A 27288-nucleotide genomic window follows, 5' to 3' on the forward strand; every position below is an offset into this window, starting at 1 on the left:
CTGTAAAACCACAAATTGCCATTTTTCCATTTCATTTTTGTATAGAAAAAAGAAACAAGATATAACACAAAGATATAACTGATCTTTAGTGCTGCTATTAGGTGGATTTAATTACCTTAGACTGGGTGTTTTCCCCTGTCTCTAGTCTGTTTCTTTATGCTAAGCTAAGCTAACCAACTGGAGGCTTTAGCTTCATATTTAAATGGACAGATATGAGCGTGATATCAGTCTTCTCATCTAACTCTCGGCAAGAGAGCGAATAAGCGTTTTTCCCACAATGTTGACCTGTTACCTTAAAATCTGGAGCCATTAGCCAAGCAGTTATTTCAAACTCCTTAATACATGGACTTAAAAACATGAACTAACTATCAGTGTTTTATGTCATTGTTGATGTAATGTGGTCCTTGCATTTCCACTATGGCAGCTACAACAAAGAAAGAGAGCCTTGTTTTTACTTTGATGTCAATGCATTTCAGCATTTATTAAGTTTGTTCTAAAAATGGTTGATAAATCACAGAACTGTAGGATTACTCCACCCATAGAGGAGGATGTAAAACAGTAGAGTGCTGCCTCAGCCACACAGCAGGTTATCACTAACAAGAACTGTGCATAGTCCACTTCTGATACCTCTCTAGCACATGCTCATCTATATACAGTCAGGGATTCTGTGGCAGCCAGTTAGTCAGTCAGCAGAGCCCACAACAAAAGCTCAGCCTCACCCATGGGTGCTGACACAGCCTGACCTGGCCTTCTGATGGATAGAGGAAGAGCAGTACAGGATGTGGACGCCAGCCTATTGTAGGTACTAAAGTTATGCAAACTTCCTCTTAGCCCGGCAGGAGCACAGCATTCCAAAACAAACTCGATCAAAGACTTATTGTGCTAAAATTGGCACATTGAGAATTAGCACGTAACAACATAAAGTGGGAGTACTATACATCTCATTGCTGTACCACAGTGATAAAGAAGTCATACAAATAAACATGTTTTGAACAGTGTTTTACTGTTTGTCTTAATGACTGGTGATGTCCATTATGTCCATCATCATTTTCCAGTCATCTCTTCATCATTTCAGTGCAGATGTGGGGCTGTCCTGCCTTTCTACACTGACTGTGTTGAGTCAGTAATGGAAATAACATTTTGGAAATAACCTTGAACACATTTTTAGAATTCATGTAATGCAATTTCTTTTTGCATATCTGCCAACACTGATACTAATATATCTGTGCTAAGCCAATATTGGCTGATAATATAAGCCTACTGTGTTAGAGACACATTGCAATGCGATGAAGTATTTTAATTTACTAGGTCATAAAAGTTATATCACTCAGGAGTGAATTCAGATATTAAATGACTAGTATATTATTATATCATAAGCCTCACCATGTTATAGAGATGATACTGACAATTACATATAACGAGGAATGATTATGACTTGGCATTTCTAATAAACCTATGACTTGGATTAATTGTTGCAGTCAGTTTTACATGAGGTCTTCACTGACCATGAACTGTGTAAATGTATCACACACTTGGCACTGCTAACCCGCACTGTAAATAAATAATGTGTTTCCAGCATCCCTACAGTTGAATTGGACAGGATCCCAGCCTATTGTTTGAGCAAAAAGAACCACACCTTACACTCTACAGGGAAATAAATACCGTACATATATATGCACAAAACATACAGTATCACTTATTGTACAAGGTTAACTGTTCCTTAGTGACCTGGCCTTTAAAGTTGCACTAAACAGGTCAAGGCAGCTTAAAATGCATATTAGGGCTACAATAGAGAAGAGCATCCTACCACCGCTAACCCAGCAGCAAGTGATCCTGTTCACGAAAACAAAGAAGTTCAGGACTTATTACTTTATCAATGTCCCTTTACATGATATTGTTGTAAACAAAATCCAGGTACTTCTCGCCGCTATTTCAAAACACAGAAAATTTAGCCCTACACCAAAAAATACACACATTAGTACAAACCTGGGAAATTCAGTGGTCAACATCTCTACCAACTGATGTCATGTTGTCTGACAAGTTCTACCCAAAATGCAAACAAGGACATTCCCACAGAGGACAATGGCCCTGACATAATTAATAAATGGATTTTCTATTGATTTTCATAAATAGAAGAGTCAACTTTATGAATAATGTTCTTTCTTCTCTGGTTGTTTTTTCAAAGGGGTGAACAGTCTGGTTTCCACTACAGTTTAACTATACAACACCCAGATGAACTTAAAGCTAAGCTGAAAAGCATTGTTTCACTGACATCTTCTGACGTCTGATATCTCAAGTCTGTTGCACGTTACCACACTTTGTTGAACTTGTAGCCACTCCTAAAGGCCTGGTCACACTAGCGTTTCGGTACAAAATTCTAGTGATTGCCACAATCACTAGATGTATTTATAGGGGTGAAGTAAAGCTGCGCGAATCTTTCATGTCGAGTTCAACTTAAACCTTAATCTTAAACTGCCCAGCACTCATGCATCATGCAAAATTCTCTCAATATTATTATCAGCTTTTGGTGGAATCACGTCATGATGATGTGATCATATTGTGTCATTGTTTTACAAAATCCTGGTCTCCAAATTAACGATTGCTAGGACATTTTAATTAAAAGTTAATGAAATTAGTTATTGAAGTTTTGTTTTACTCATGTGAAGAGAAAGCATAACATTGGAACACAGTTCATTGCATTAACCATTTGTTTTATTTATTTATATGTGATTTTTGCATGCGTTTGTTTTTATGTAGATATAAATCAATAATAGATGGTGAACTTTGACACACAAATCCACACCATTGACCCATAGCAAGCCATCTTGACAGTGCTAACCTTTGAGGGAACAAAGAGAAGGAGAGTCTAAAATGGAGGAATTTTGTAGTTTATTAGCCGTGTCACACCATCCACTTTTACTTAACTGTCCTCCGTCAGAATCTTAACAGCTCCATGAGACAGGAGTCAATGGTACAAATACATCTTTTGAATGAAATGTGAGAACTTATCCTTTTAGCGACTAATGAGCTAGCTAAATGACAGCAGGCAGGCTAGCTAGCGCTGAGTGCTTTCCTTTTCCCTCTTCAATAACTCTTCATTGAATGAAAGCCTACAATTGTGAGAAAAACATGCCAGCCAGGAGTAAACAGCACAGTACAAAGAAAATAGAAAGATGTTGAAATGTTTGGTTGCAGCGAGTACATGTACGCACTGTATCACGTGTGGGAGAGTAACTGCAGTTGTTATAATCATCCTACCTGCGATGCGAATTACAGCCCTCTCTGCCGGATCCAGGACCTCCCCTGAGGCTGACTTGGAGCGTTTCACCCTCTGGTGTTTGGACAGGTTCCAGGGCAGGGTGTCTCCAGGACAGGGGACACTGCTCTTCTCTCCATAGCTTTCCTCCACTGGGGTTGGATCCTTGCGTCTGTCTTTACGGGTCGCCATCACCTACATTCCAGAGAAATTAAAAGACAAGAGTTTGAGATTGTTTGCATGAATGAATAACCACAAACCATATAGAGCTGTTTCGGGTTATGTAGACAAACACAAGTTCAACACAAGACCACCTCAGAATTGACACCTACAGTGTGATATGATACAAATGTATATTAGTAATGATTACTGACTTAATGATTACTTGCAGATAGCAGACTGATTTGCTACATTTGATTTAATTTTTAATGCTATAATGCTAATGTCCTGGTTATCATATAAAAAGGTACAGTAGTTTAAACCCTGCCGCTGCAGATCATCAGGTGTCCAAGGCCTCTGAAACTAGGTAAACACTCAACAACTTCTAGCAAAAATCTCTTGACAAGTATCAGGCTAATCATTAAACCACTGACTGTTTAATCTAATAGCCAAGAACCAAGAGGTAAAAGAGAGACAGACACCCAAGCTTTACTAAACCAGCCGAAGCCAACCGCTGTGTTAGGCTTTCTCTTGTGTGCTGTGACCGCACTCTTTTAATGTTTAACTGCCATCGAAATGTATGATAAGATAAAACTCAAAATACTTAACGTTAGAGCGCCATAAAATGCAAAAGGAAGGGCTAGACACTCAATGTACTTTGTCAAATATAACCAGTGGCGTGTGGAGATGCCTGCAGGCAGAGGCCTCATGGCCATGATAACAGCATATGTGGACCTTCACCTGTTCACATGCAAAATTGAAGACGTTACATTGCTCCTCCATTGCTTACGTTGCTCTGCTTATGTGGAGTTTGGTCAGGGGAGGAAAGGTGCGTAAAGTAACATTTCTAAAAAGCATTTATGAAAATATTAAGTCAACACTGCACATGCTGAAGACTGAATCAGTACATGTCACAGCTGCCATACAGACTAAACTTTAGATTTATATCCAAAGACAATCGTAATGACAAATGTGGCATTTTTGGAAAATCACGTGTAAAACTGCTTTACATTGCTGACAATCACTCACTATGGGTTATGTTTAGACTCTTTGCTCAGTCCTTTAGGTTAAATATTTACTAGTAATGTGCAGCAACAGTTAGGCTATGAATAGTGACAGAGCAGAATGGAAATCATCTGTGTCACTGTGAAATATCACAACTCACTACGCATGACATCATACCCATCCTATTCCTTGAATACTTTATAAATTGTGTAAGTCCTGGGAGGAAATAAACCATCAATAAAATTATCCTGTTTTACTATTGCAGTGAAAACCCAACAATGGCTGATATCAACGCAAGAGCAACACACCAGCTAACAGTTTATATGACCAAGAAATGTTAAAGGTACATGAAAAGAAGCGAGGAAACCAGGATTGAAACAGCCCAGGCTAATAAACACACCTGGGCAATGGTTGCTGGCTTAGTGAAAGTACAACCTACACTGATGAATGTGAGCTTAGTGAACACATAGTTATACGAGTCATCAGCACTCATACACACCATCTGTATATCTGCCAAATAAACTGAAGCAGTGTTTCCTGAAAGGCTCTCTGAGGAGACACCTCCTGTCACTTTCTGTCAACTCATGATGCAGTCACTTAACTCTCTGTCAACATAAATGTTCCAAGAGAGCTCCAGAAGCATGTTTTAACTTACAGTAACTACAACAATGACTTGGAAAGTATGTGTGTGATTGAATAATTTGAGTAAATAAATATTTCTGCAGTCGATGTTGTGACAGTGACACACCCACTGTAAAAGATAGTGTGTGTTCAAAGACCTGCAGCCAGCACTGTTACAGTAAGTGATGACACTACTGTAACATGCCTTAATGTTGTTCAGAGTTAACTCCTTTCTGAAGTTATCATACTGTACATGTAAATGATTTGGCAGTCCAGCTAGCATTGGGCCATGATGTCATCACACAACAGTATACAGTAATTAGGTTCTCAGACACTGTTTATTTCAAAGCTTACCTGTTATATGCTCGAGGTTTCTGCCTCTTAAAAGGGAAGTTGTTCCTTGCCACTGTCGCCAAATGCTTGCTCTTGGTGGGAACTGTTGGGTCTCTGTAGATAATATTATAAAGAGTACGGTCTAGACCTGCTCTATAGGAAAAGTGCAGTCAGATTACTTCTGTTATGAATTGGCGCTATATAAATAAAATTGAATTGAAAATGTGTGTCCTTAGTTTTTTGGGATGAAAATATACCTCAGCCTTTAAAAAATGTCCCACCAGCTTGCCTTATTAGTTCTACTGCATTATAGACCACACAGTAATGACACAGAATGAATGGCCAGTGCTGCTGGATTACACTAAAGACTACTAACTGGCTCATCAATTTTGTAATGTCAGAGTCTGAGATCTCATTATTAGCAGTGCTGTAGGCCCTCACCTAACCCCCCATGTGATAAGATTCAGTCCAAAATGTAAGATGTTGTTGACAGTATTAAACTGTGGAATTGCATGTACATTTATAAATTGTAATAGGAGTGACAGCTACAGTAAGATTAGGTTATTCTCTCATTAGAAACATTTGTGCAGGGCTATGGTGCAATTAAACTATGCATTATTGTGCTGGGCACCTTTGGGACTCCAGGAACCTCCAATTCCTAACTAACGTTACTGACCTGGTGCACCTGCAACAAACTGATCCCAACGCACACTACAACACATGAATAATGGGATGACTCCGTGAGGCAAGTTGACAGACTTCTCTCCTGTCATTATAATCTGCCAGTTTGCTTGTCCTGTTCACACAGCACCAGTGAGAACATGTAGTCCTGTCTTACCTTACTGCTGTGCCGGATCAGTGCGTAAAAAGCCTGTCAAACAGCCATGAATGCTGTAGTGCCGGTGCTTCCGTCTGTGTCCTGCAGGTTATCGTCACCCAAAACAAATAAAGTCCCTGAAAGCCCGTGCGTGTGACGGCGCACTGCATGTGTGCGCACGGTAATGGTGAGATAGCCACTCCTTGTACGGGAGGCTGGAGAGACGACCCGCCGCGCAGAATCCGCAGTCATCTGTGATGTTCCTCTAGCCCTGCTCTCTCTTCTTTCCCATCCAGCATCCCTCCCTGGCGACACCTCTGAATTTAAAGGTCGGCAATCATTCGTGCATTCGTTCACTGGCACCCCAAAGCTTCCAAACGCTGCTTCTAATCTTCACAACTGCGGAGAAAGGAGGACGCAGGCGTCCTTGCTGGGACGCTCACTCCGCACCGCGGACCTGCCGTGGAGCCACTGTACCGATCGAGAGCAATTAACGGCGTTTCTCCAGCAGCAGGGTCTCGTGCTGCGATGAAAAGCTGCATGACTCACTGTTCGATTAGTTTGCCTGGTTGTCCCGGGCTGTGCGGTGTTGTGTCTGCAGGCTACTGCGGACAGCAGAGCAATCAGGCGGAAGAGTTTAAGAAAATGAAGGTTTTCGGCGGTGGTGATGTTTGGATTAGGCTAAATAAATATCCACGTGTTAACAGGTATCACGTGACACGTGCTGTGTTTAAAAATAAAAGGCAAGCTGGTCCTGTCCTGTCACTGTCACTGCTCACCATCACTGTATATTGGCAAACATTCGTTAAGTGCAACCAATAGCGACACGCTGCGTAAATCTTTGAAGCAAAAGAGCAGTAGAAAATGCACAAAGTGAGATGATATAGTGATGAGCTCCCAAGGGAGCCATCACAAGGCCAGCATGCACTCAGAACAGCCCTGAGTCAGCATTTATCCCTGCTTTATGCTGTGCTGTGTAATGTTTATATGCAAGAGCTCACCCTGTCAGAGTCCTAATTAAATATTTTGTATCGAAATTAATTAATAGGGTCTACCTCTTTTGAACAAATTCAAGGTGGTTTAAAAATTAAAATAATTAGCTACCGATATCAGTGGTTCCCAAGATAATTTCAGCTTTTTCATGTGAATGCTTAAGCAGATGGTGTGGGTAGCTATATGAAATTAACATTCACTGATAAAATATTACACATATATTCAGGTTCTTTGCATACAAAGGGATATCATTGATTGATATCTGTACTGTAGAAGTGAAGGACTGTGAATTTAGCCACTTATAATGTCGCAACCACTGGACATCTTCAGCTCATATGTATATAATAATACCACACTGCAGTACAAGGCCCATTAGTGCAGGCTAATGGAAAAAGAGGTGCAAAGGTCAGGTAATACATCTGCTCAGTGAAACTGTTTTTTATATATTTTCACACAAAGCCTAACTGCAGATATCACCAATACTTTCAATGAATGTCTGCTTTAAAAAATGTGTCTGACAGAAAAGTAGATCACAGTAGATCTGAGATAAACTGTTACATCTTTTCAAATCAGCCAAACACTCTTCCCTTATAACACTATACTGTTTTTGATGTGTGGAGACGGCTTCCAGTACTTTTATACAACAGTTTTTCTTTCTTTATCAATAGCTGTAGTTACTAGTTACTTTTCAGATTAAGATTTTACATAGAAACACATATGATAAGTTTATAAATTGCATTGTTGAAGATTAAACCAGTGATCCCAAACCTTTTCGGCTTGTGACTCTTTACAAAAAGCAGTGTCTGGTTGGGGCCCAACAGTCTGAGGCCCAACGAGATAAAACTATCCAGTATTTCACCCATAACATTTTTTTTGCTAATTCTCTATTTCTCACATTTTTCAATCTCACATCCAAAATGCACTAATGCAACCAAAACACTTCATACACATCTCAGGATCAACTCTTGTACTCAAACACTGACAACATTTGTCTGCCAACAGTAACACTTTGTCACTCATGACCATAAAAATCACTAACAACAGGTAGTATTACAATTAGTGTCACTATTGTCTAATTGTAAAATTAGCTTTTATTTATTTAGCATAAACCATGATTCTGTTACAACAAAACAAGGTCACTTCTGTTTTGCATGTATTGTGCTACCTTACAGTCACAGAAAGGCTGCACTATGCTTCAATAGGCTTTATTTGTTTGCCATTTTTGCATTTTTGAGTAATTCCAAGTGCACAACATGAAAGTAAAGTAAATCTAGTAATGCAATACAAAACTATACATATTCACTATACATACTTGTATAGGATAGCTACAGATATAGAAATACAATAGTGCTAGTCAACCCTGCCTTCTGCTTTTGGCCACAAGTTCATCCTCTCACATGTCCTCTCTTGCAATCCACCTGGGAAAGAATCTTTTTGCACGTCTGAGGCAATCTTCTGAATGTGCAGACACCCAGCATTCATTGTGTCCAAGAGGGACACCTCATCATGTGGCTGGTGGTCATAAACTTTCCACCTCCATGAGGAAAAGATTTCCTCTGTGGGGGTGAGGAATAGAGAATAAGGTGGAAGGAAAAGTGACACCATCCTGGGAAGGGCTGTAAACGACTGGAAGAGATGGTGTAACGCCACATCGTCGCATACAATTACAAAACGTCCTGGATTCCGCCTCACTTGCCCTCTTTCCTCACCTGGAACGCATCTTTCATAGAGGTCATAGGAATAAAGATAGGCGCATATGCACAAATTTTTTGTATTTCTTTTTAGTTCTGTTTTTGAACGTAAAGTTTACAGTTTTGACAATCGTAGGTTAACTTGCAAAATGGAGTGTAAATACACAGAGTTTTGGTGGTGGCTGATTTTGAGTGAGAAAACAGTAAATTAAATAGGAAAAATGTGGTCATTGAATGCATTTTGTGTAAATGCAATGAAAAGTGATCCCCAGTTTAGTCCACACTGACTGCTGCTGTGCTGACTGTGTGAAGAGTTTGGAAAAAGTGAACTCCTATAAAGAAATGTGACTTAGTAATTATGAAAAACTGTAATGTGGCCATACAGCACGGGTTCATTGAGGCACAGAAGCAGCTTTTTTCATTATGGGCATAAAGGACAGGTTATAATTCTAGAAACAGAAGTGATACAAATACATAGATTATGATAATAATGAGAAGATTAAGGCAGACATTAAACTCTAAACAAGTGCATTTGATTGATGAAAACATGTTTCCAGTCATTTTGTGACCAGGACTTGCTCATAGCACACAGGCTCAATAAAAACCTTGTGCTATAGTTCTCATCTGAAAGACTAAAGAGCTAAATGCACCTGAGACATTTCCATTGTTATACAAAGAGGCTAACCTTGCTTAACAAGCTGAAATTGGTGTGATGCCAGTGTAGCAGTTGTTATGAATGAAATAATGGCCTACTTTCGGTACCCTCACTCAACATTGTCTGCTGTCTACAGATACAGAGCAAACCGCATTAAAAAGAAGCTTTTATAACAATCTCACTTATGTATGAAATATTAATAAGGACTAAGAGCAAGGTGCCCCATAGCAAATTAACTACTATACTAATATATTTATATTCTAATTTAGTGGAAATTGTGTCTTATTGTACTTGTGTGGTGTGTTTTTATTATCATGATGATAATGGTGTGGATTATTTGTCACTATATAATATTTGGTAACACTTCCGATTACGGCCAACAACGTAATTTTTTATACTACGTACTGATACAGACATGTTGGTACAAGGGAACAAGATGGGAAGTCAGGGAATAAGAGGGCAATAATCTGGAAACTTATACTCATTTAACTTCTGGGTACCTATTCTGTTATTACAGGGTACAGTATGACCTACTGAGCAACAAAGCTGGAAGTTTGGGGGACGATGTGGTAGCACTTTCTAAATCTGGAGTGATTTATTTCAAAATTACCATACTCACAATGAAGCTCCTCTCCTGTGGAATCAGGTCCCAGTTGGGGTTCGGGAGGCAGACACCATCTCCACATTTAAGAGTAGGCTTAAGACTTTCGTCTTTGATAAAGCTTATAGTTAGGGCTGGCTCAGGTAAGCCCTGAACCATCCCTTAGTTATGCTTCTATAGGCCTAGCCTGCTGGGAGACTTCCCATGATGCAGTGAGCTCCTCTCTCCTCCTCTCCCTCTCCATCTGTATGCATTTTTATCCCATTACTGCATGTTACTAACTCGACATCTTCTCTCTCCAATAGTTCTGCGCCTTCTCGTTCTCTCCTCTCACCTTCTGTCACTTTCTGCAGGTGTTTCTGCCTCCGGAGCTGCAGAGTCTGGATCTGTGATTGCGAGCCTCCTACTGCTCCCATGTTCCTGCTCGACAACTGCTACTACAATTGTTATTATTAGTCTTATTACTGTTATTATTCCTATCACTATCATTCCTATCATTATTGTTATTATTATTACTTTATTAATATTACCACTACATTACTTTAAAATTCTAGATGGAATTCTCTCTCGGAAAAGTGCAATGAGATAACTTCTAACTACTATATAAATGAAAATGACTTACCTACACTGGAGGGGTACAGGTGATAACAAAATGAGGACTGGCAAATTACATAGTTCCCAAAAAAATACAGGGTACATTTGTGTTTTTAATTTGGAACAAACAGTTCCAGGGAAAATAATATTGTCAGGAACATACTGTAGGCCTATAGCCTATATGTTACTGTATATGATGTTGTTGAGGAAACTGAGCAGACCTAATGACAAAACCACAGGCACTATCTAGAAAGATTGTGTGTGGAGAAAAAGAAAAGAATAAAGAATATTACCTGAAAACGTGGTCTCCGCGAGTGTCTCAGAGCCAAGGGGACTCACAGTAGCACGATTCTGCTACAAAGACCTACAGTATAAATTACTTTTGTTGCCCCCTTATTCTCTAACTTTCTGACTTGTTCACTCTGCAAGAATTACCCAATTTACAGTACATTGCGGGCCATAATCAAAACGTTAAATATTTGTATGTCTTTGCATAAAGTTTGCTGTAATATTTTGTATTTGTAATAATTTGTAATGAGCTATAATGACAACACTGCTGGACTTTATATATTTTAACACAAGATACATTTTGGACATTTTTGAAAGTTTTAACTTTCAAAAATTATAAACACTAATCATTATATTATATAATAGAAACACTAATCATTTTCTCTGTTAGGAACCTCTCTGTGTCTGTTACATTTAGTGTCCAACAGGAAAAACTGGGAACTGAACCCAAATGCAGACTAGGAGACAGGGCAGGTGCAGATAAATGGTTTAATAATGTTCACAAGCTTACAGGGGTCATCAGGCAGAAAGAGATCAGCAAACCAAATTGGAGTCCAAACAAGGAAATAATTCCAAGGAGTGAGAAGACAAAATGCAAAATCCAGAAACACACAATAAATCCAAGACAACATGAGGGGGAAAAGGCCTGGTTGCCAGACACAGAACAAAGTAAGAACACAGACTAAATACACTCAGGTAGGGCAGAACATGAGACACAGGAGAAACTAATTGACACTGCTGAAAACAATCAAAGTAATCAACGACAGGAAGCAAAACTACCACACGCGAGGGATTTTTTTTAAATTTCAAAATAAAACAGGAAATCAATTACACACAAAACTCAAAACCATGACAGTGTCCCTGTGTTCCATTAACATTTCTCACTCTCCTATTTGGTGTCTCCTAGCTACCTTTTAGATCTCCTCACTCATTCTGCCCATTTTGTCTTTATTTGGTCTGTAACTTTCAGGTCTTGCCAAATCAACAACAGAACCAAATGTCTCTACGGAGTTTTGCCTTCTACTAGTTTACTGTTTGTGTCTCTGCATTAATTAGCCCTGTATTTACTGTGCTCTGCCTGTGTGGACAAAAGTTGGCCAGCATAGGATTTAAGGCTGACGTTCGGAGGCAAAAGCTTTTTTTTTGCAATCCATTATCTTTAACTTCTAACAAGCTGCATTATTTCTGGGCTGGACTACACTGGCAGTTTTTTTTTTTTTTGTTTAGTTTTGTTTGGTTTTGGTAATTTCCTCGCCACACACTCATTTATGGATACAACATATTTCATCCTCAAAATCACATAAATCAAAACTTCCGTTCCTGAACACAGGCAACATTTTCACAAAGTTTCTGAATACTAGAGCAATACGCAGATTCCTTAAAAAAAAACAAAATCAAACCAACAATAACAATCAAAATCATGAAGGACAAAAAACATGATGAAAAAACAATTCTGTACTCTAGAACAAAATCAGACTACCAATTCATCATCCTTTCCGGATTTGGCAACATCTACAGGAAAAGAAAAAACCCACAGTTTTGCCTCTCTAGAGTTAATTTCTCTAATAAAAATTTGTCAGTTGAATTGATCAAGAAATAACTGTTGTTTATGTTGATCTATACCACTAGTCTGGACATACACATCTTACTCTTCTGAACAAGGAATGCTGGACAGGTGCCAACTGAAGTCAGACCAGGCGAGTTTGAGTCCCCTTAGAATGAGCTGACCTGACCCCCGCCACCCCATTCAAACAACATGTTTTATGAATGCCCAGACCTACTTTTTGTTGCTCACTGTGGAAGATTTATGCGTCATGTGGGTGCATACTGAGTAGGCTGGAGCCGGAGGGAAGAAAAGAGACAGCTTCAGTCGACTTCAGTCATGCTGACACTGTCTGCGCTTCCAATGGCATACACACACCCAAACACACATTTACCTGCAGCAGCCAGGCATTATTACAAGACCAACACTGCCCTCCAGTGGAATTATAAAAAAAAAAATCCTCAAATTTTATTAAAAGTGGGATTGAGTTCAGGGCAGGTCATGGATTATTTGACCAATTCCCCATGAGAACAGTCTTATTAAACTCATTGGAAGAAACTTTGTTTTATCCACAAAGCCTCAGACATAACATTCACCACATCTATAAAGATCATCCTATTCCTCAAGCACTTAACATTCTCCAGGCATCTACTTCCTTACCCAGCGGAAATACCACCTTAGCCACCGTGAGCCTTTTTCTGTTTAAAACATCACAAGACTTATTTTTTCATCTGTTTGTGCGATGGAAGGCACATATTTTCAGAGAGCGATCACGCCAATGAAGCCATAAAGTAATGACGGAAATTTGGAACGCTAAGGCAAACGTTATGTTCAGTCTATATGACTTACATAAACAATCAATGGAAAGACTGAACGCTTCTCTGCAATGAGTCACTTTTGGAGCAGACTGTATCATGGGAGAGTTTGTACAGGCAATAAGAGGGCAGCAGAGCACTTTGAGATATGCTTGTTGTAACATATGACTGTGTATCAATAATATTAAAGTGGATATATAATGTGATTATTACTAACCGCCAAACACACTCGCACACACACAGTCACACCACACAGGCATGCAGGAAACTGCGCTGGCCAGACGCACACACAAACATGCACAATCCACACACATGGCCGTACAGTCATGAATCCATACACACATACACGAGTCGAGTGCGAAACCACATATACACACAGGAGCACTCGCTCGCCATAAACCACATTCATACACACACGCACACTCCTGCAGTGCATACCTCCCCACTATTGGTCCAGACCCAGACACCGCATGCCAGTGCACCTCGCTCCCTGAGCCGCAGGCCGCAGGAGTAGAAGAAGAAACAGATGGGTACCAGCTGTTTGGATGAGAGCCTTGGGTACACAGCTACTGTATTGCAACACACACACACACACACACACACATGCATGCATGAACATGAATTCATTCAAGTTGTTTAGCTGCGCCCCTGCCTATAGTGCTTCTAGTATTTACTCACACAGCATTTACAGGTCATGTATTGTTAGTGCTCTGTTAAACAAGTGTAGATGTGAGGTCATCAACTTGAAATTCAAAAGCAATTGTTAGAAATGACTACTGATTTACTGATGTTAAAATGCCACACAGAACAGCTTTAAACAGTGCAGTCTGTAAGTGTTTGGACAGTGGCATTGTTTGACCTCTCTACCTAAGCAAGCACACTCTATTTTAGAAAAGAGAAAAAGGGGAGATAGAAGATATAGAGACGAAAATATATAAAACAAGCAGAAATAACTATGTAATCCACAAAGAAAACAAATGGGTTTTAAGATGCTTTTGTGCACTGATTCTCTTAGACTTTGGATTTGAAATGAACGAATAACAATGAGGTTAACGTGCTGAATTTGAATGTGTTCACATCCATATTAAAAAGTGTAGGAATGATACAAGGCAACCAAAGAGTTTTTTAGGCCAAAATGTGGAATGATCTTGACTGGCCAAGCCAGTCACCCCACTGAACTTGTGTTTCACTTGCTGAAGGAATGACAGATTGTGAAAAGCCCCCAGAACAAGCAAAAAGTAAAGACTGCTGCACTACAACACTGGCAGAGCGTCACCAGGGAAGTGTCTGCTAATGCCTGTGGTTCACAGACTTCACTCAGTTATTGATTGCAAAGAATTTGCAATAAAATATTAAAGCTGCACTAATCAATATTTTCATATTAACAGTTGGCCACATGACTGAGGTGAAAGCGGTCGCTGGTAGTGACATTCTGACAGAGAATCATCACCTGACTCTGCATTTCCCCTGAGCCGTATGGAGAGTTTCAGCTCATTGTTTTGGTTTTCTACGGCCGCAACTTAAATGTTTTGGTTCACTCTCACCGCATTCAGTAGCACAGGTTCCAGCAGCAGCAGCTGTTTTCAGCAAAAAGCTCTGATGAACTCACTGTACGTTACCTGTCCTGCTGAACACTGTGATCTGTGGAGCATTTAGCTGCTGAAGAGCCAGATATTTCCCTCAGGAGTTGAGAGCAAAATAGAGCTAAAAGGGGAGTGAATATTGGAAACACAGCTCCAAATGAATGTTAATGTTGATTCAAACAAACAAACAGACAGACAGACTGTATAATACTGTAGGCAACTGTTTGCTAACATATTTGTCATCAGAATCAGAAATACTTTCCGAGGGGAAACTCTTTTGCTACAGCAGCTCACTATCACGTCATATCACCTTTACAAGGCCATGCAAAATAAAAAACATGGCAAAAAAAAAGCTTTAAATAAGATGATTTCAATTGTTTATCAAAATTACTAATGATCCACTAAAATTGGGGGGATATGTAAAAAAAAAAGGGCTCTAATTCTCCATATTAGTAATTTGACAACGTGAAATTTAGGCTGAAAGTTGGCAGTTACTCTCTTAGTCGTTGTTTCATTTCCAATGGGTTTGATCACTGTACTGCTACTTAGAGACTTGACTGTATAAAGTACCAATGTCATGTGTCATATGTTGAAATAGTATGACTTTGGAGCAGTTCATGTAGAGAGTTACAGTATACAAAATAAGGACATGAAATGAATTTATCTTTGTTTTCTCAACAACTGTGACCGCTGTTCCCTAATTAGACCTCAAGTTAACTGTCCACAATGAGGGCAGTAGATGCTGTTGATCATTCAGGATTCTCTTTCTTTCTTTGTGTTTCCTCCCTGAACCCAGCAAGTTCGGATCCAACCTCAACTATCAACTTTCTTCCTATGAGTCAACTGAGGTGGTGACTCCGTCAGCTCATTACAACATGACTTATTGAAACCAAAACTCTCTCTCTAATGCCTGAAATGCACGTTTCCTCTGTCTGAATGCCATTAGTTACAGCCAGCGGTTGTTCCCTCTTATTACAGTCACTTTGAACACAATCTGTGTCATTAAATAAAAATTCAGCATTGTGTGAAGTACTGTAAAGTTAGGGTTTAATTCATCAGTGCTCGATTCTTCTGTGACAGTCCTGCCACTACAAACGTGACATTAAACATCACAGAGCGCCATCTGCACAGCTTACCAGGAGCAACACTCGATACTGTACCAGCTATTGAACACTGTGCAGGAAAAAAATGACAAATGGAAATGGTATTGTGTGTATGGTTGACCACGGTCGTCCTGTGATTTCCAGCTTCAGCGCTGATGTGGTCTGGCCAGTGTGGGTTTAGAGGGCAGACCGGAGCAACAGTAGGCTGGTTTGGGATCTTTTTCCCTCTCGAAGCCAACAGGATGTCTTTAATGAACCACAGTGTGTTTGAACTGTCGCATCTCACCATACAGCAGTCCAGCCCTCATCGCTGGCGTGCACAACATGAAAAGGAAGACGCTGTGAAACAAGAAACATGCTAAAAACTAAGGATGTATCAAATCCAGGAAATGCGGTCTGCGAGACAAAGACCACAAATCAAACCTTGGCCAGAATAAAGGGGAATGTCTTTGGGTAACATATTGTAGAGGTTTCAAGTGACTGGGGCAGCCCTGTTCTTGTTGTGCCCAGGCAAGTGTTTTTTAGTTCCCTGCCGCAAACATCTTCATGTCAGGTTTGATGCAACCTCAGAATCAGGTTGCAGCCAATGTTTCAGTGAAGACTGCAGTTGCTTGTTGATTTATTTCTGAGGGTTTAAGGGAAACACTGTTGTTTACCACAGGTCCCACTGTACTGGGACTGACCCTGCTTGATTTCTAGTTGCTGGTGAGCGAGTTTACCTGTTACGTCCACAAGATGGTGTTGCTGGAGTATCAAATAACTGACCGAGCTGCAGTGCCAGTTATTGTGGCAGCAACAACGAGAAAACAAGCTCACATCATTATCATGATATCTGCAAACTGTGGTGATGGTTCAGTAACTGTGTGTTGATATGCTGCATATTGTTTCAATTACTCCAAACTGTTTTTCAAGACCATGCCATAGGAAAATGCTCAAAATACTCCATGTTTGATCTTGTGGGCTCTTGTGAAACTGGAAATGAATGGTGATTAACTATAATGATGATCATCATGGTGAAAGGTTTTGTGCCACAGGTTATTTGACTGTGTGAGCCAGTCTACGTAGAGTGGGCCTAAAAAGGAAAGCCCTTCGAAACTATTACCGTTTCTGAAGAATATTGCACGAGGATCTAAAGAGTCGCATTCTACTTGATGAAACAAGATAAAGATTATTTACAGTCAGCAAACACACTTATTTCATAACTTATATCTATTTAATCAAAAATGGCAATGACAATATCTGTAAAAGTGTAATAAAGTTGTTTTCCTTTCCACATTGCACGGCAGTTGGAAACAAATGAACTGCTTAAGTCTAGCTCAGTTTTATTTGTGTGTGACCGTGTGCATGTGTGTGGTATTGCAGTGGGAGGCTTTGTAGTGTTGAGTGAGAAAAAAGGATATGGCTATGATTAAAGTAAGCACTAAAGCAAAGGTGGTAATTGGGATCATAAACACTCACTTTTCCATTTACCCCTCTAATGAAGCGTTCCTGTTTATTCTGAGCAGTCGATTCATCCGAAAAACAGCATCCTCTCTGAGCTAATCTGAATGTTTAGCACCCTTCAGATCTGCTTATATTATGGAGGCATAATGAAGGATGTCAACAAATACAGAGGGTTCAAGACGCAGCATAAACAGGCTAACAGTAGACACACTGGTGTTTGGGGGCTGATACTGTACCAATATTATTGTGCTGAGGCTGCTGCTAACTGATATTAAGGGCAAGTATGAACATTTTATATAAAAAAATACAAGGATTAAGAGAAAGAACAATTGAAACAGTAATATGAGCCAAGTTTTCATCCAAATTTAATGCAAACTTTAAACGAATATCCAGAAAATCAGAAAAAGGAAATGCTACTGCATATGTTAGGAGCTGAGCCCATTGAGATACACAGCTGGTGGCTCCAATTCTCCAGTTGGGTGCCATTAAACCATCGCAGAAGAAGAGGGCACCAGTCAAACCCCAAATGAACAAAAACCACGTAGAAAACATGATGGAAATATTTCTGTTTGTTTCAAGTATTCTTTTGAGGAAGGTTACGTCTCCTCATCGCTCCACACAGAGCCGATGTTTTCATCTGCTGCTGTTTTTTGTCTCTACGGTGTACGTCACATACTTCATGTACATCTTGAGTAATTCGCTAAGTCTGTTTCCATTGCCCTTTGTCGCTTTTTACTTTTATTGATACACCAACTTTACCAAGCGTAAAAACCTGCGATATTTAAAATTTCTTTCGAACTGTGGTTTTTTATACGTAAATTGAAAATGTGCATAAAACAGGTGGATGGAAACCCACTTAATGGCCGCAGAGAAAAAGCTTTCAATTAAAAAATGTGGGCTTCCTTCTTTTCTCAATATGGAACGTGTAATATAAAGTTTAAAAGTAAGATGAAATATGATTTAGTGACAAGAGTTTTGGCGGCGACACAGAATCCTCGGCCCTTGTGGATCAAGGCTGGAACAGATTGTGACAATGTGCACTGCACGAGGGAGTCTCAGCCCTCATCACACACACACAAACCAAAAAATAAGCCCTATTCAGTCATGCTCTCAGCTTCCCGGTCGCACCGGAATGGTGTGCCTCTGGCTCCGAAATGTGTCAGCTGCTTGGAGCCTGGTATACCTGCTTGCAGGTCTCGTTTATTTATTTATATTTGTTGGACTGAAAGTAGTCAAATTTAAAAATATCAAATCTAAATACTGGAATCTTCCCATGAAATACACAAAATGTGTAATTCCCTCTAGGTTCCCGAGGACATGACGTCACTGTCCTCAGTGAGCTACAGACAAGCACTGATCTATTTTTTTCTTGATTTTACCGTTGAGTTTCTGGGTGAGGTGCTGCATTCAGCCATGATGAGAATAACTGCTTACCCAGTTCTTCTTACCCATAAACTTGAAACATATAACACATTTCTCAGGAGAGCCCTATCAGCGTAGAACGCCACTAGGTAGAACAGCAAATACAAAATTGGTAAGGGCTGAATCACTGTTGTAGAAACTGGCAATAGAAATGGACATTTAATAACAGGAAAAAAAATATTAAGGATAATTACTTTTTGGCAGGCTGAGGTCAGTTTTAATCGCAGGTTTTACAGACTGCCACCTCTGAAGCTGTTAAACAAAACAGAAAGACAAAAAACGTACTAATATAGAATCTAAACATAATAAAAAGAGTATATCTGCAAACTGAAATATTGGTTTCAGCCTTAGACACACAAAACACACTCACAGCAGTGCAAGAAGATGGAGTGTCTTTAGTCTTTGGGAAACTGCAATCATAAAACTGAGTTTTTTTATAGCAGCTAAGATTGGGAAAAGTCAAACTTAAGCTTCAGGGTCACGAAAGGGTCAGACCTAATTCTCAGCTAAACAGTCATTTTTCATCTATTTTCTGCAATTAACCTTGCAGATGTGATTCCATTTGGTCTCCTCTGGTTGTGTCTTTATGAAGGTACATAACACTGGAGGACAGAGCTGTCACGCAGTCCAGACACAGGCTTGTTTTACTGCTGATCTGGGCTCTGCCAGGCTCTCCTCACACCCTGGCGGTGGCTGCTGTCAGACAGAAGAGATATAAAGTCAAAGTAACTGGCTGCTCTAATCATAAATATCAGGAGGGAAAATTCACTGTTGCTTTTCTCATCAGGGCAAGTGTGTTTTTCATCAGTGAAGAAAAAGTCACAGGTTGATCTATTAGGACATTAAATTGGGAGATGTTTGGATCAAATGGCAGGTGGCAGCTTTGATACGTGTTTTAATGAGATGTGTCCTCCCTCTGAAATATCAGATGTCACCATGTCCAAACATTTTTAGCTCATCAACTCTGGGTGTATTTTCACTGGTTTGACAGATGCTTTATTATGACTGGAAGTGTTTAACTAAATATTACGCCTGCCCTCTGGCTGCTTAGATTAGGATCTGCTTAACATTCTTCTCTTTCCCTTTAAAAAGCAACATATATCTATTAGGCCATCTGCGTTTCCAGTTCAACCCCACTTTTAAACATGATTCTTTTCGACTTTTCCGCTCACCCTGTACAAGGAACGGTAATTTCTCGTAATCCTTTGAAGAGGGGACCTGGAGGAAGCTCACCCAGTGTGTTCCCTTCGCCTCTCCAAGTCCAAATGCTGTGTGGCATGTTTGACATAGAGAATGAAAGGAATAACGCAGGTTGTCAGGTAGGAAAGAGCCAGGCTACGAGGCCACAGTAATCAGGAAAACTTGGTCCGGCACTAGGCACGACTTCAATAAAATACCTCCAGTCCTACTTTTAAACGCATTAGTCCAGGGCAAATTAAAAAGTAGAGTGCAATTAAAAGAAATCACTGTGTAAATGTTAGCATGTGGAAGTTTTTCTTTTCCTTTTCCCTCCCCCCCCTTCCTCCTAGCTGAACAAAGAATGCCCGAGAGGCAGAGCTGCGCAGCTGCTGAATATTACTACATCCATGTGTTTTAAATAAGACCCCATTATAATCAAAATCATAAAAAGGTAATGTGGCTCTCTTAAGCATTTAAATTTAAGTTAACCAATGTAGAGTTCAAGCCTCTGTGAACATTTTTGGAGTTCCTAATTGAATGAATCTTTGGAAGAAACAGGTTAAGCGGCCATCAAAGAAGCCATTATTTGTAACAAATATATTGCTCTATTGAATGTATTTCAAGAAATAGTACATGTAATTACTAGTTCTATTTCTGTAAACACTTTGTGTTTGCCCTTTTAACCAGATGATGCATGGAGGGAGAGGCCTCTGTTGTGCAAGACTGCGAGGAAGAGTTTACAAAGCGTATTGTTTGATACAGTCAACTGCAGCACACTGAAGATGTGTGGGTTGTCATTTCCAACAAACTACATGGGCTCTGCAGCTGCACAATGGTATCATCTGAATTATGGGGTGGCCTGGTGGTCTTGCAATGGATTCCTGGGTTCAATGCGGCTGACATACTTTGTTGCAAGTATCACCCCCCAAAACCCATTCTCCACATATTTCCTGTCACTCTCCACTGCCTGCTAAAAAATGTTTGACATTGTTGGCAGTTGGCTGATGGTCTTATCCAAGTGAATCAGCATGTAGACTTTGACATAACAGACTGTTGTTGACATGAGATCAGCTGTTGAAGTGGTGACCTTTGACATTTGGAACCTTCTTGAATAATGGTAAAAAAAGGTAAAAAAAAGATGTAAACGTGAGAAAAACATAAAAGACAATTAAACCAGCTGACTTACTTAGACAACTTGTAGTAGTCAGAAGAGCTCATACAAAGTGGATCTGAAGTGAATTTTCAAAGAAACCAGAGCACGAAATTGCGGATACATTCTGTGGGGCCCACTGGTCTGCAGAAGTCTGCTATGCTCAACCCTTTAGTTAAAAGTCACTGAGGGTGTCGCCTCACACCAGGACAGATGAGTTTCCATGGGAGGAACGAAGATGTCTGGCCAAATCCACTTTTCCCCCTTATTAAAATGGATATTTCCGAGCTGTCAGAGGGTGAAGTCTGGGTTTTCTGAGACTCTCGCTGACTTCTCGCTGACAGTGGGCTTCCTTTCCCCATAGGTTCAATATCTCCTGTGGCTCTCCCTCCCACTGTGTGGTATAGCGGGTTCCCTATGAGTCCCAAGCCAGCACAGCTCTGGCAAGCTGTTCACTTTTCACTTAACGGCACGCACTAATTTACTGAGACTCTACACTGTTTTGGGTCCGCGGTACAATTCTCACGTTCCAGCTGAGAAAATATATCATTAGTCCCTCATCGTGTAATGCTTGCCACGTTACGTTATAAAAGCTGGGTGTAAAGCGACATGGATAAAACAGGAGTGATTTCCAGTGTGCCTCATTTTGACCGCCTGCTTGGAATAAGTGGTGGGTGTTAAGAATTTGAAAAGGGGACAAGATGCGGTGTTGAAAAGGCCATTTTGCTTACTAAATACTCCTGGGTGGCTGGAAGACTAAGCATTTCCATTGCAAATGCCTCCAATAACGTATTACAGCCATATGAGTGTAGGTCTTTACGAGCCTGCCTTGAAAGTTATATGGATTAATTAACTTTCCAGGCAAATTAAGATTCCATGCTAATTGTAGTCTAGATACATTTAATGAGATCTAGAAAGAAAGATGGGTACTGCACAAATAAGCTCCTTCCCCCACACATGTTTACTCTCTGCTGTAATGCTTGATAAAAAAGAAGTTTGTTTACTGAGTGCAACCTGTCATTACGCACTGAGAGTGAGTGAAGACCCTTTTTTGGCACAAGACCACAGTTTTCTGGGTTCTTCACTTGACAAACATTTTTACAGGCGTGACAGGCTGCGACCGGGCAGGCCGCAACAGACAGCTCTGTCACCTCAAAACAACCACCGCGCAGGGCCACACGAGACGGCTAAATATATCACCTCCCAGGAAGCAAAACAAAAAAGAAACTGTTGAGTCTGACTGGCTATCGTGTGGCTTAATTAACTAACGCAGGACACAGTCATAGCAAATTAGAGGCCAATGGAAGCTCTTTGACTGGATGCTTTGTAGGCTTTACCACGTGGCGACCACAATGCAAGTGGCCTTTCATATCACTTATCGATGCCACATTGTACACCCAGTCACCCCACTTCACTTACCCATGTTTACTCTCTGTTCACCATTTTACTTAGCGCTCCTACCTATCCGGATTACTTCGAAACCATCTTCTACACCTCCATCCCTCTATCACAAGTTCATGTGGCAGCAATTTGGGCTGACCGACACCCAGCGGTGAGTTTGCCTGACCCCCTTTCTGCCCCCTCTAGCCCCCGACACCCTCTGGAAAGCCACATCTATCGCAGGAGCCTTCAGGGCCCTTACTGGCGGCTCAGCCCATTAAAGCTGGGCTGTCTGCGTCCACGGATTAGAGGTAGTACAAGTTACAAAATGTTGTTCTGGGCATGTATGTGACCTAACTAGTCCCGGTAATGAGCATGGCAGTCTACTCTCTGTACTGTATTAAACACATATAACAGTTTCAGAAGCTCTATAATCTTATTTAAACAGCCTTACTGCCTAGTTTTCATAGATGTTTCTAGCAAGCATCAGTGCTATGTCGTCATTTTAATGAAAGTCATAAGCATCTTACTTCATTAAATCCAGTGTGTAGTGGTATCTGCTATTTATATCTTTTATCAGGATTAGTGGAAAAAGATAAAAAGAACTTAAAACAAACTCCATTGGTGCATTTATTACATCCTCATGTTAGGAAATAGAGTAACTTTTTTGCGTCCACAGTAGCAGAACCCAGGTTTTGTTAGTGCAAGGGCTCCTGTTAAATTGTTTCATTGCCACAGAAAAGCAGTGGCCTTTGACTCCGTGCAGAAGACATCATCCGCTTACAAGCTCTCACAATAAAACCCATGCACGCCGTAATAAGCCCCGGCTTTGTTTCGAATACATCCAAGTGAAAACATTTATTGGACTAATTACATTGGTCTCCCATTGGATTTTCTTCCTGTGTTACACATGCTTTGGCTAAGTTCCCAGTATTGTGTCAAAACATCTCACTACTCATGACTGTGGTACTAACTGCCATGCATGGAGAGGCAAGGAAGGAGAGAAAAGCACAGTGGAAGCAAACTAGGAGTGGTGGACTGCTCTACTGTTATACCCTTCACATTTTCTCTGATGGTGTTGATGTTTTCTGAGTCTCATAAAATGTCTTTGCTGCCGGATGAAAGTTGTGTTAACAACATTTAAAAAATTCAGAACACAGATACTTGCTAACCTGAACTAAAAAACATAAAATGACATACATAGAAAAATGACGATGGCTGTCGTGAGCTATTGATGGTCAGAGGCCATACTCAGTTCTCATCTTTATTTTCACACAAAATGCAGATGAAGTACCAACACTGTTTCTGTCATGACCTGGTTTTGAGGGAAGATGTAAAGACCCAGGGCACCAATCTTCCTGTGGCACCTAACCCCCATGTTGTGGGTTTTAATTTTATTTATATTTATTTATTTTAACTTTATTTTACCATGAAGTCCCATTGAGATCAAAAATCTCTTTTACAATAGTTTGGTAGCTATTAGGGCTGTCGTACAAGTTGAGCTAATGCATTAAATATAAAGCTGGTAGAAACAGAAATGAACTGGACAGACACAAAAACAGGATGATGTTGAGATAGGGCCCTAGACCAGGGGAAAGAGCCTACAGTAGCTTTATTTGGTCAGAATATTGGTAGCCTGGGTAGAAGTTAAGAGATAAAAATACATAATATATATTCAGGAACACAAAGGCCAAAACAAGGAAACTTGGAAAACCCAGGCCTACACTGCCAATATGCTTTCAAGTTTTGTTTTTTGACAACATTGAAACATAGTGGATGTAACCAGGAGTTTTGACATTGATCAACAGAAAAAATACTTTCACATTTAAAACTTTTAAATCTTTACAAATTGTTCGAAATTATGTACAAACGCAAAATAAATGGTTGCACTGAATATTTAAAATGAGACACCTAAAGCTTCACTGGCAGAAGTTGCAATATAAGTTTATTGGAGATCATCTATATGTAATCAGGGTGTAACAAGCTGTTAGTTATCATGAAGACAATGGAACATTTCAAATACGTCCACAGTGTGATTTAGAAAAATTCCAGGGCACTGAATGACCCTCAGCGCACAGTAAGGTCAATGATAAATTGAAAGAATATGGCACTGCTGTAAATCGGCATCTGTACAAGATGGCACTAGTGACAGAGGCCACCAAGAAGCATATGGCTGCTCTGTAAGAGCTCCAAAGACACTTTACATACAGTGTCTCTGCACATACGCCACTGCTGCATGGTGATTCACAAATGGCAGTTTTATAGATGTTAAAAAAAGACATGACATCGAGCCTCTTGTTCTCCAGTAGACTCTGAAACATGGCCCAATGAGACCAGTATTAAAGTTATTAATATTAGCACATTAAAAGAAATGCACTGTCCAATTGTGGTGGCAATATGAAGCTGTGGGGATGCTTCTCTGCAGCAGGACCGGGAAGGCTTATGAATGTAAAGGTTAAAATGAGTGAACAAAACCCAAAGACATCCTGGAGGAAAGCTCCAGTTAATTCTTGAGCAGCAAAAAACCCAAACATTAAGCCACGGCCAAACAAAAATGGCTTCAAAACTAAAATGTGATTGTCCTGATGTGGCCAAGTCCAAGACAATACGTAGAGGACTGCAGTGTACAAATTCAAAGCTATTACAGGTCTATCTACATAACCCCAAGGCTGTAAATGCTGCCAAAGATGCCTCTACTCAATACTGAAGGGAAGAAATACTACTGTAATCAAATATGTTGTGCTTTATTGTTATAAATAGTTTCCACAATTTGTAGAGATTTGTTTTCACAAATGTTTTCTGGCCAAAAGAAAAACAAGCTAGGCATGCTCCCTGAAAAATAGCAAGCAAAATAACATGTGTTCATCCTGACTAGACATAATGTGCTAGATCAAATAGTGGTTGCAAGATAAGGTAATATTTAACAAAATATGGGTTGATGCCAAGAGCTCTGGTTGTTGACACTGATGAGTTCATCTGAAGCCAGCACATGGGCCAGCGGGGTTATCAAATAACGAAATAGAGTGTACCAGAAAGATGCCTGCAGTACAGACTAAGTGTGAAATAGCTTGTATGAACTGTAATGTTGCATTTTATGCCGAGGTTATAAAATCATGACATCAAAAATGGACATATTGCTGCAGAGCAAAAACACCTTAGACGGTGCAGCTAAAATAAGGGCTTTAAATCTTGCTTACTTTTCTGCTGCTCTCAAGAGGATTCATTTGGTTTGTTACAGTATGTCACCTGTTCCTCTTGCTCCACTTGCTGTGTCTGTCTCGACTTTTCCTCTCTGCTCTCCTGTTGCTTTCTTAAATGTCAAACACCGACTGTAAACTGTGCATTATGTATTGTGTCTCACTTCCACACAGAACACTCACAAAACATTCTTTGCCGTCTTTATCATAGATTTGTAGACGAAGCTGTGTCAGAAAATGACTGAAATGTAATATTTTTTGCATGTAGAAAACCTAAACTTAGATTCGGAGGCAAGCTGAATTATCTATCTTAAAACTTGACTGGTAGAACCGTTAATCAAACCATTCAAGCTAACTGAGCTTGAAATGAGCCAACTGGTCCTACTGATCTAGTCTGTTGGCTAGGTAGTACAGTAACTAAGTGACTTAATAAAAGAGGCACTCCTGATTAGTTAACAGCCATATTAAAAGCTCTACAAAGTAAATTCCACATTTCCACACATTATCCAAACACAAAACTTCTGATTACTGACATCAATAACTAGCAAGCTAACGCCAGTGCAAGCTAACTGCTAAGAGATAGCAAGCAGGTACTGTAGCAAGTAGCAGCAGCAATTAGCTACACCTGCAACCTGAAACAACTCCACCTTGCTCTTGCTGTTGACTATGCTTAACTATCCTTGTGGTAGTTTCTTTTTGAAAAACTTTATGTGCATGACCGAATGCGCAGCAACAAACTTAGCAGGCTGGATGGCTAATGAAAGACAACAACCAATTACACAAGAGTAGGGTGGGATTGGTGCTTTCATTCCAGCGCAAACTATTCCATTAGAGATAATGTTTCCATCTCAGCCATTGTTTTGGTCTTGATACCAAATAAATCCCATGCATTATAAACACAAAATGTTTGGGTTTGGGGCTTTTGCTAAGAACATTCATGATTGGAAAACATGACTGCACACGATGTGCTGCCGTTGAAAAAATGATTGTGTAGATTCCAACAGATACGGAGCCGTTCATGGTGCTGTCTGTTGACGCGAACATGGTCATGGGCCAGCAGAGATATCAGTAAACAAGAGAAAGTGAAAGTACAGTGAGGGATTTTTGTTATTGCCCAAGGTAGCTCAAATGACCCGTGTCACAGCCTGGCTCAAAAGTGTGTGTCAGAGGATTAGAAATGCTTCCCCCAAATACAACCCCCTGAAGCAAACAGGCCAGCACAGAGATCAGTAAGGTACTGAAGCTCAAATGACACAATTGAAGTGATAAGGAAAAAATAAAACAAATGTAATTAAATGTTAGTGTTCATGCTTTTGTTGACAATTTAGTTTGGAATGAAATTTTAAATGTTCCAGGATTAAAAGTGTGGCTCAGTAGCTGCAGTAGCTAGACTCATGTAGTTTTGCACCTTAATGTAGAAATTTGGGGGTTCTTTCATGTGTCTCCCAGGAAACGTTATA

At 40.1% G+C, this 27288-nt stretch overlaps 1 protein-coding gene across 4 annotated transcripts in view; it reads right to left on the reverse strand.

Annotated features, from left to right (window-relative positions):
• plecb (plectin b) overlaps positions 1-6689 on the reverse strand; it is a 130856-nt gene extending 124167 nt beyond the window's left edge. For 3 of the 4 annotated variants that reach the window (XM_044209200.1, XM_044209217.1, XM_044209199.1), the window contains exons 1-2: positions 6213-6689; positions 3259-3451 (exon numbers count right to left, since the gene is read on the reverse strand). In XM_044209200.1, coding sequence (XP_044065135.1) covers positions 3259-3448 — 190 coding nt within the window. In that variant the 5' untranslated portion in view covers positions 3449-3451; positions 6213-6689. The remainder of the gene's footprint in view (positions 1-3258; positions 3452-6212) is intronic. The other variant, XM_044209201.1, reaches the window with a different exon arrangement.
• Positions 6690-27288: the final 20599 nt, after the last annotated feature.

Source organism: Siniperca chuatsi, linkage group LG9, assembly GCF_020085105.1.
Source record: "Siniperca chuatsi isolate FFG_IHB_CAS linkage group LG9, ASM2008510v1, whole genome shotgun sequence".
Taxonomy (NCBI): Eukaryota; Metazoa; Chordata; class Actinopteri; order Centrarchiformes; family Sinipercidae; genus Siniperca; species Siniperca chuatsi.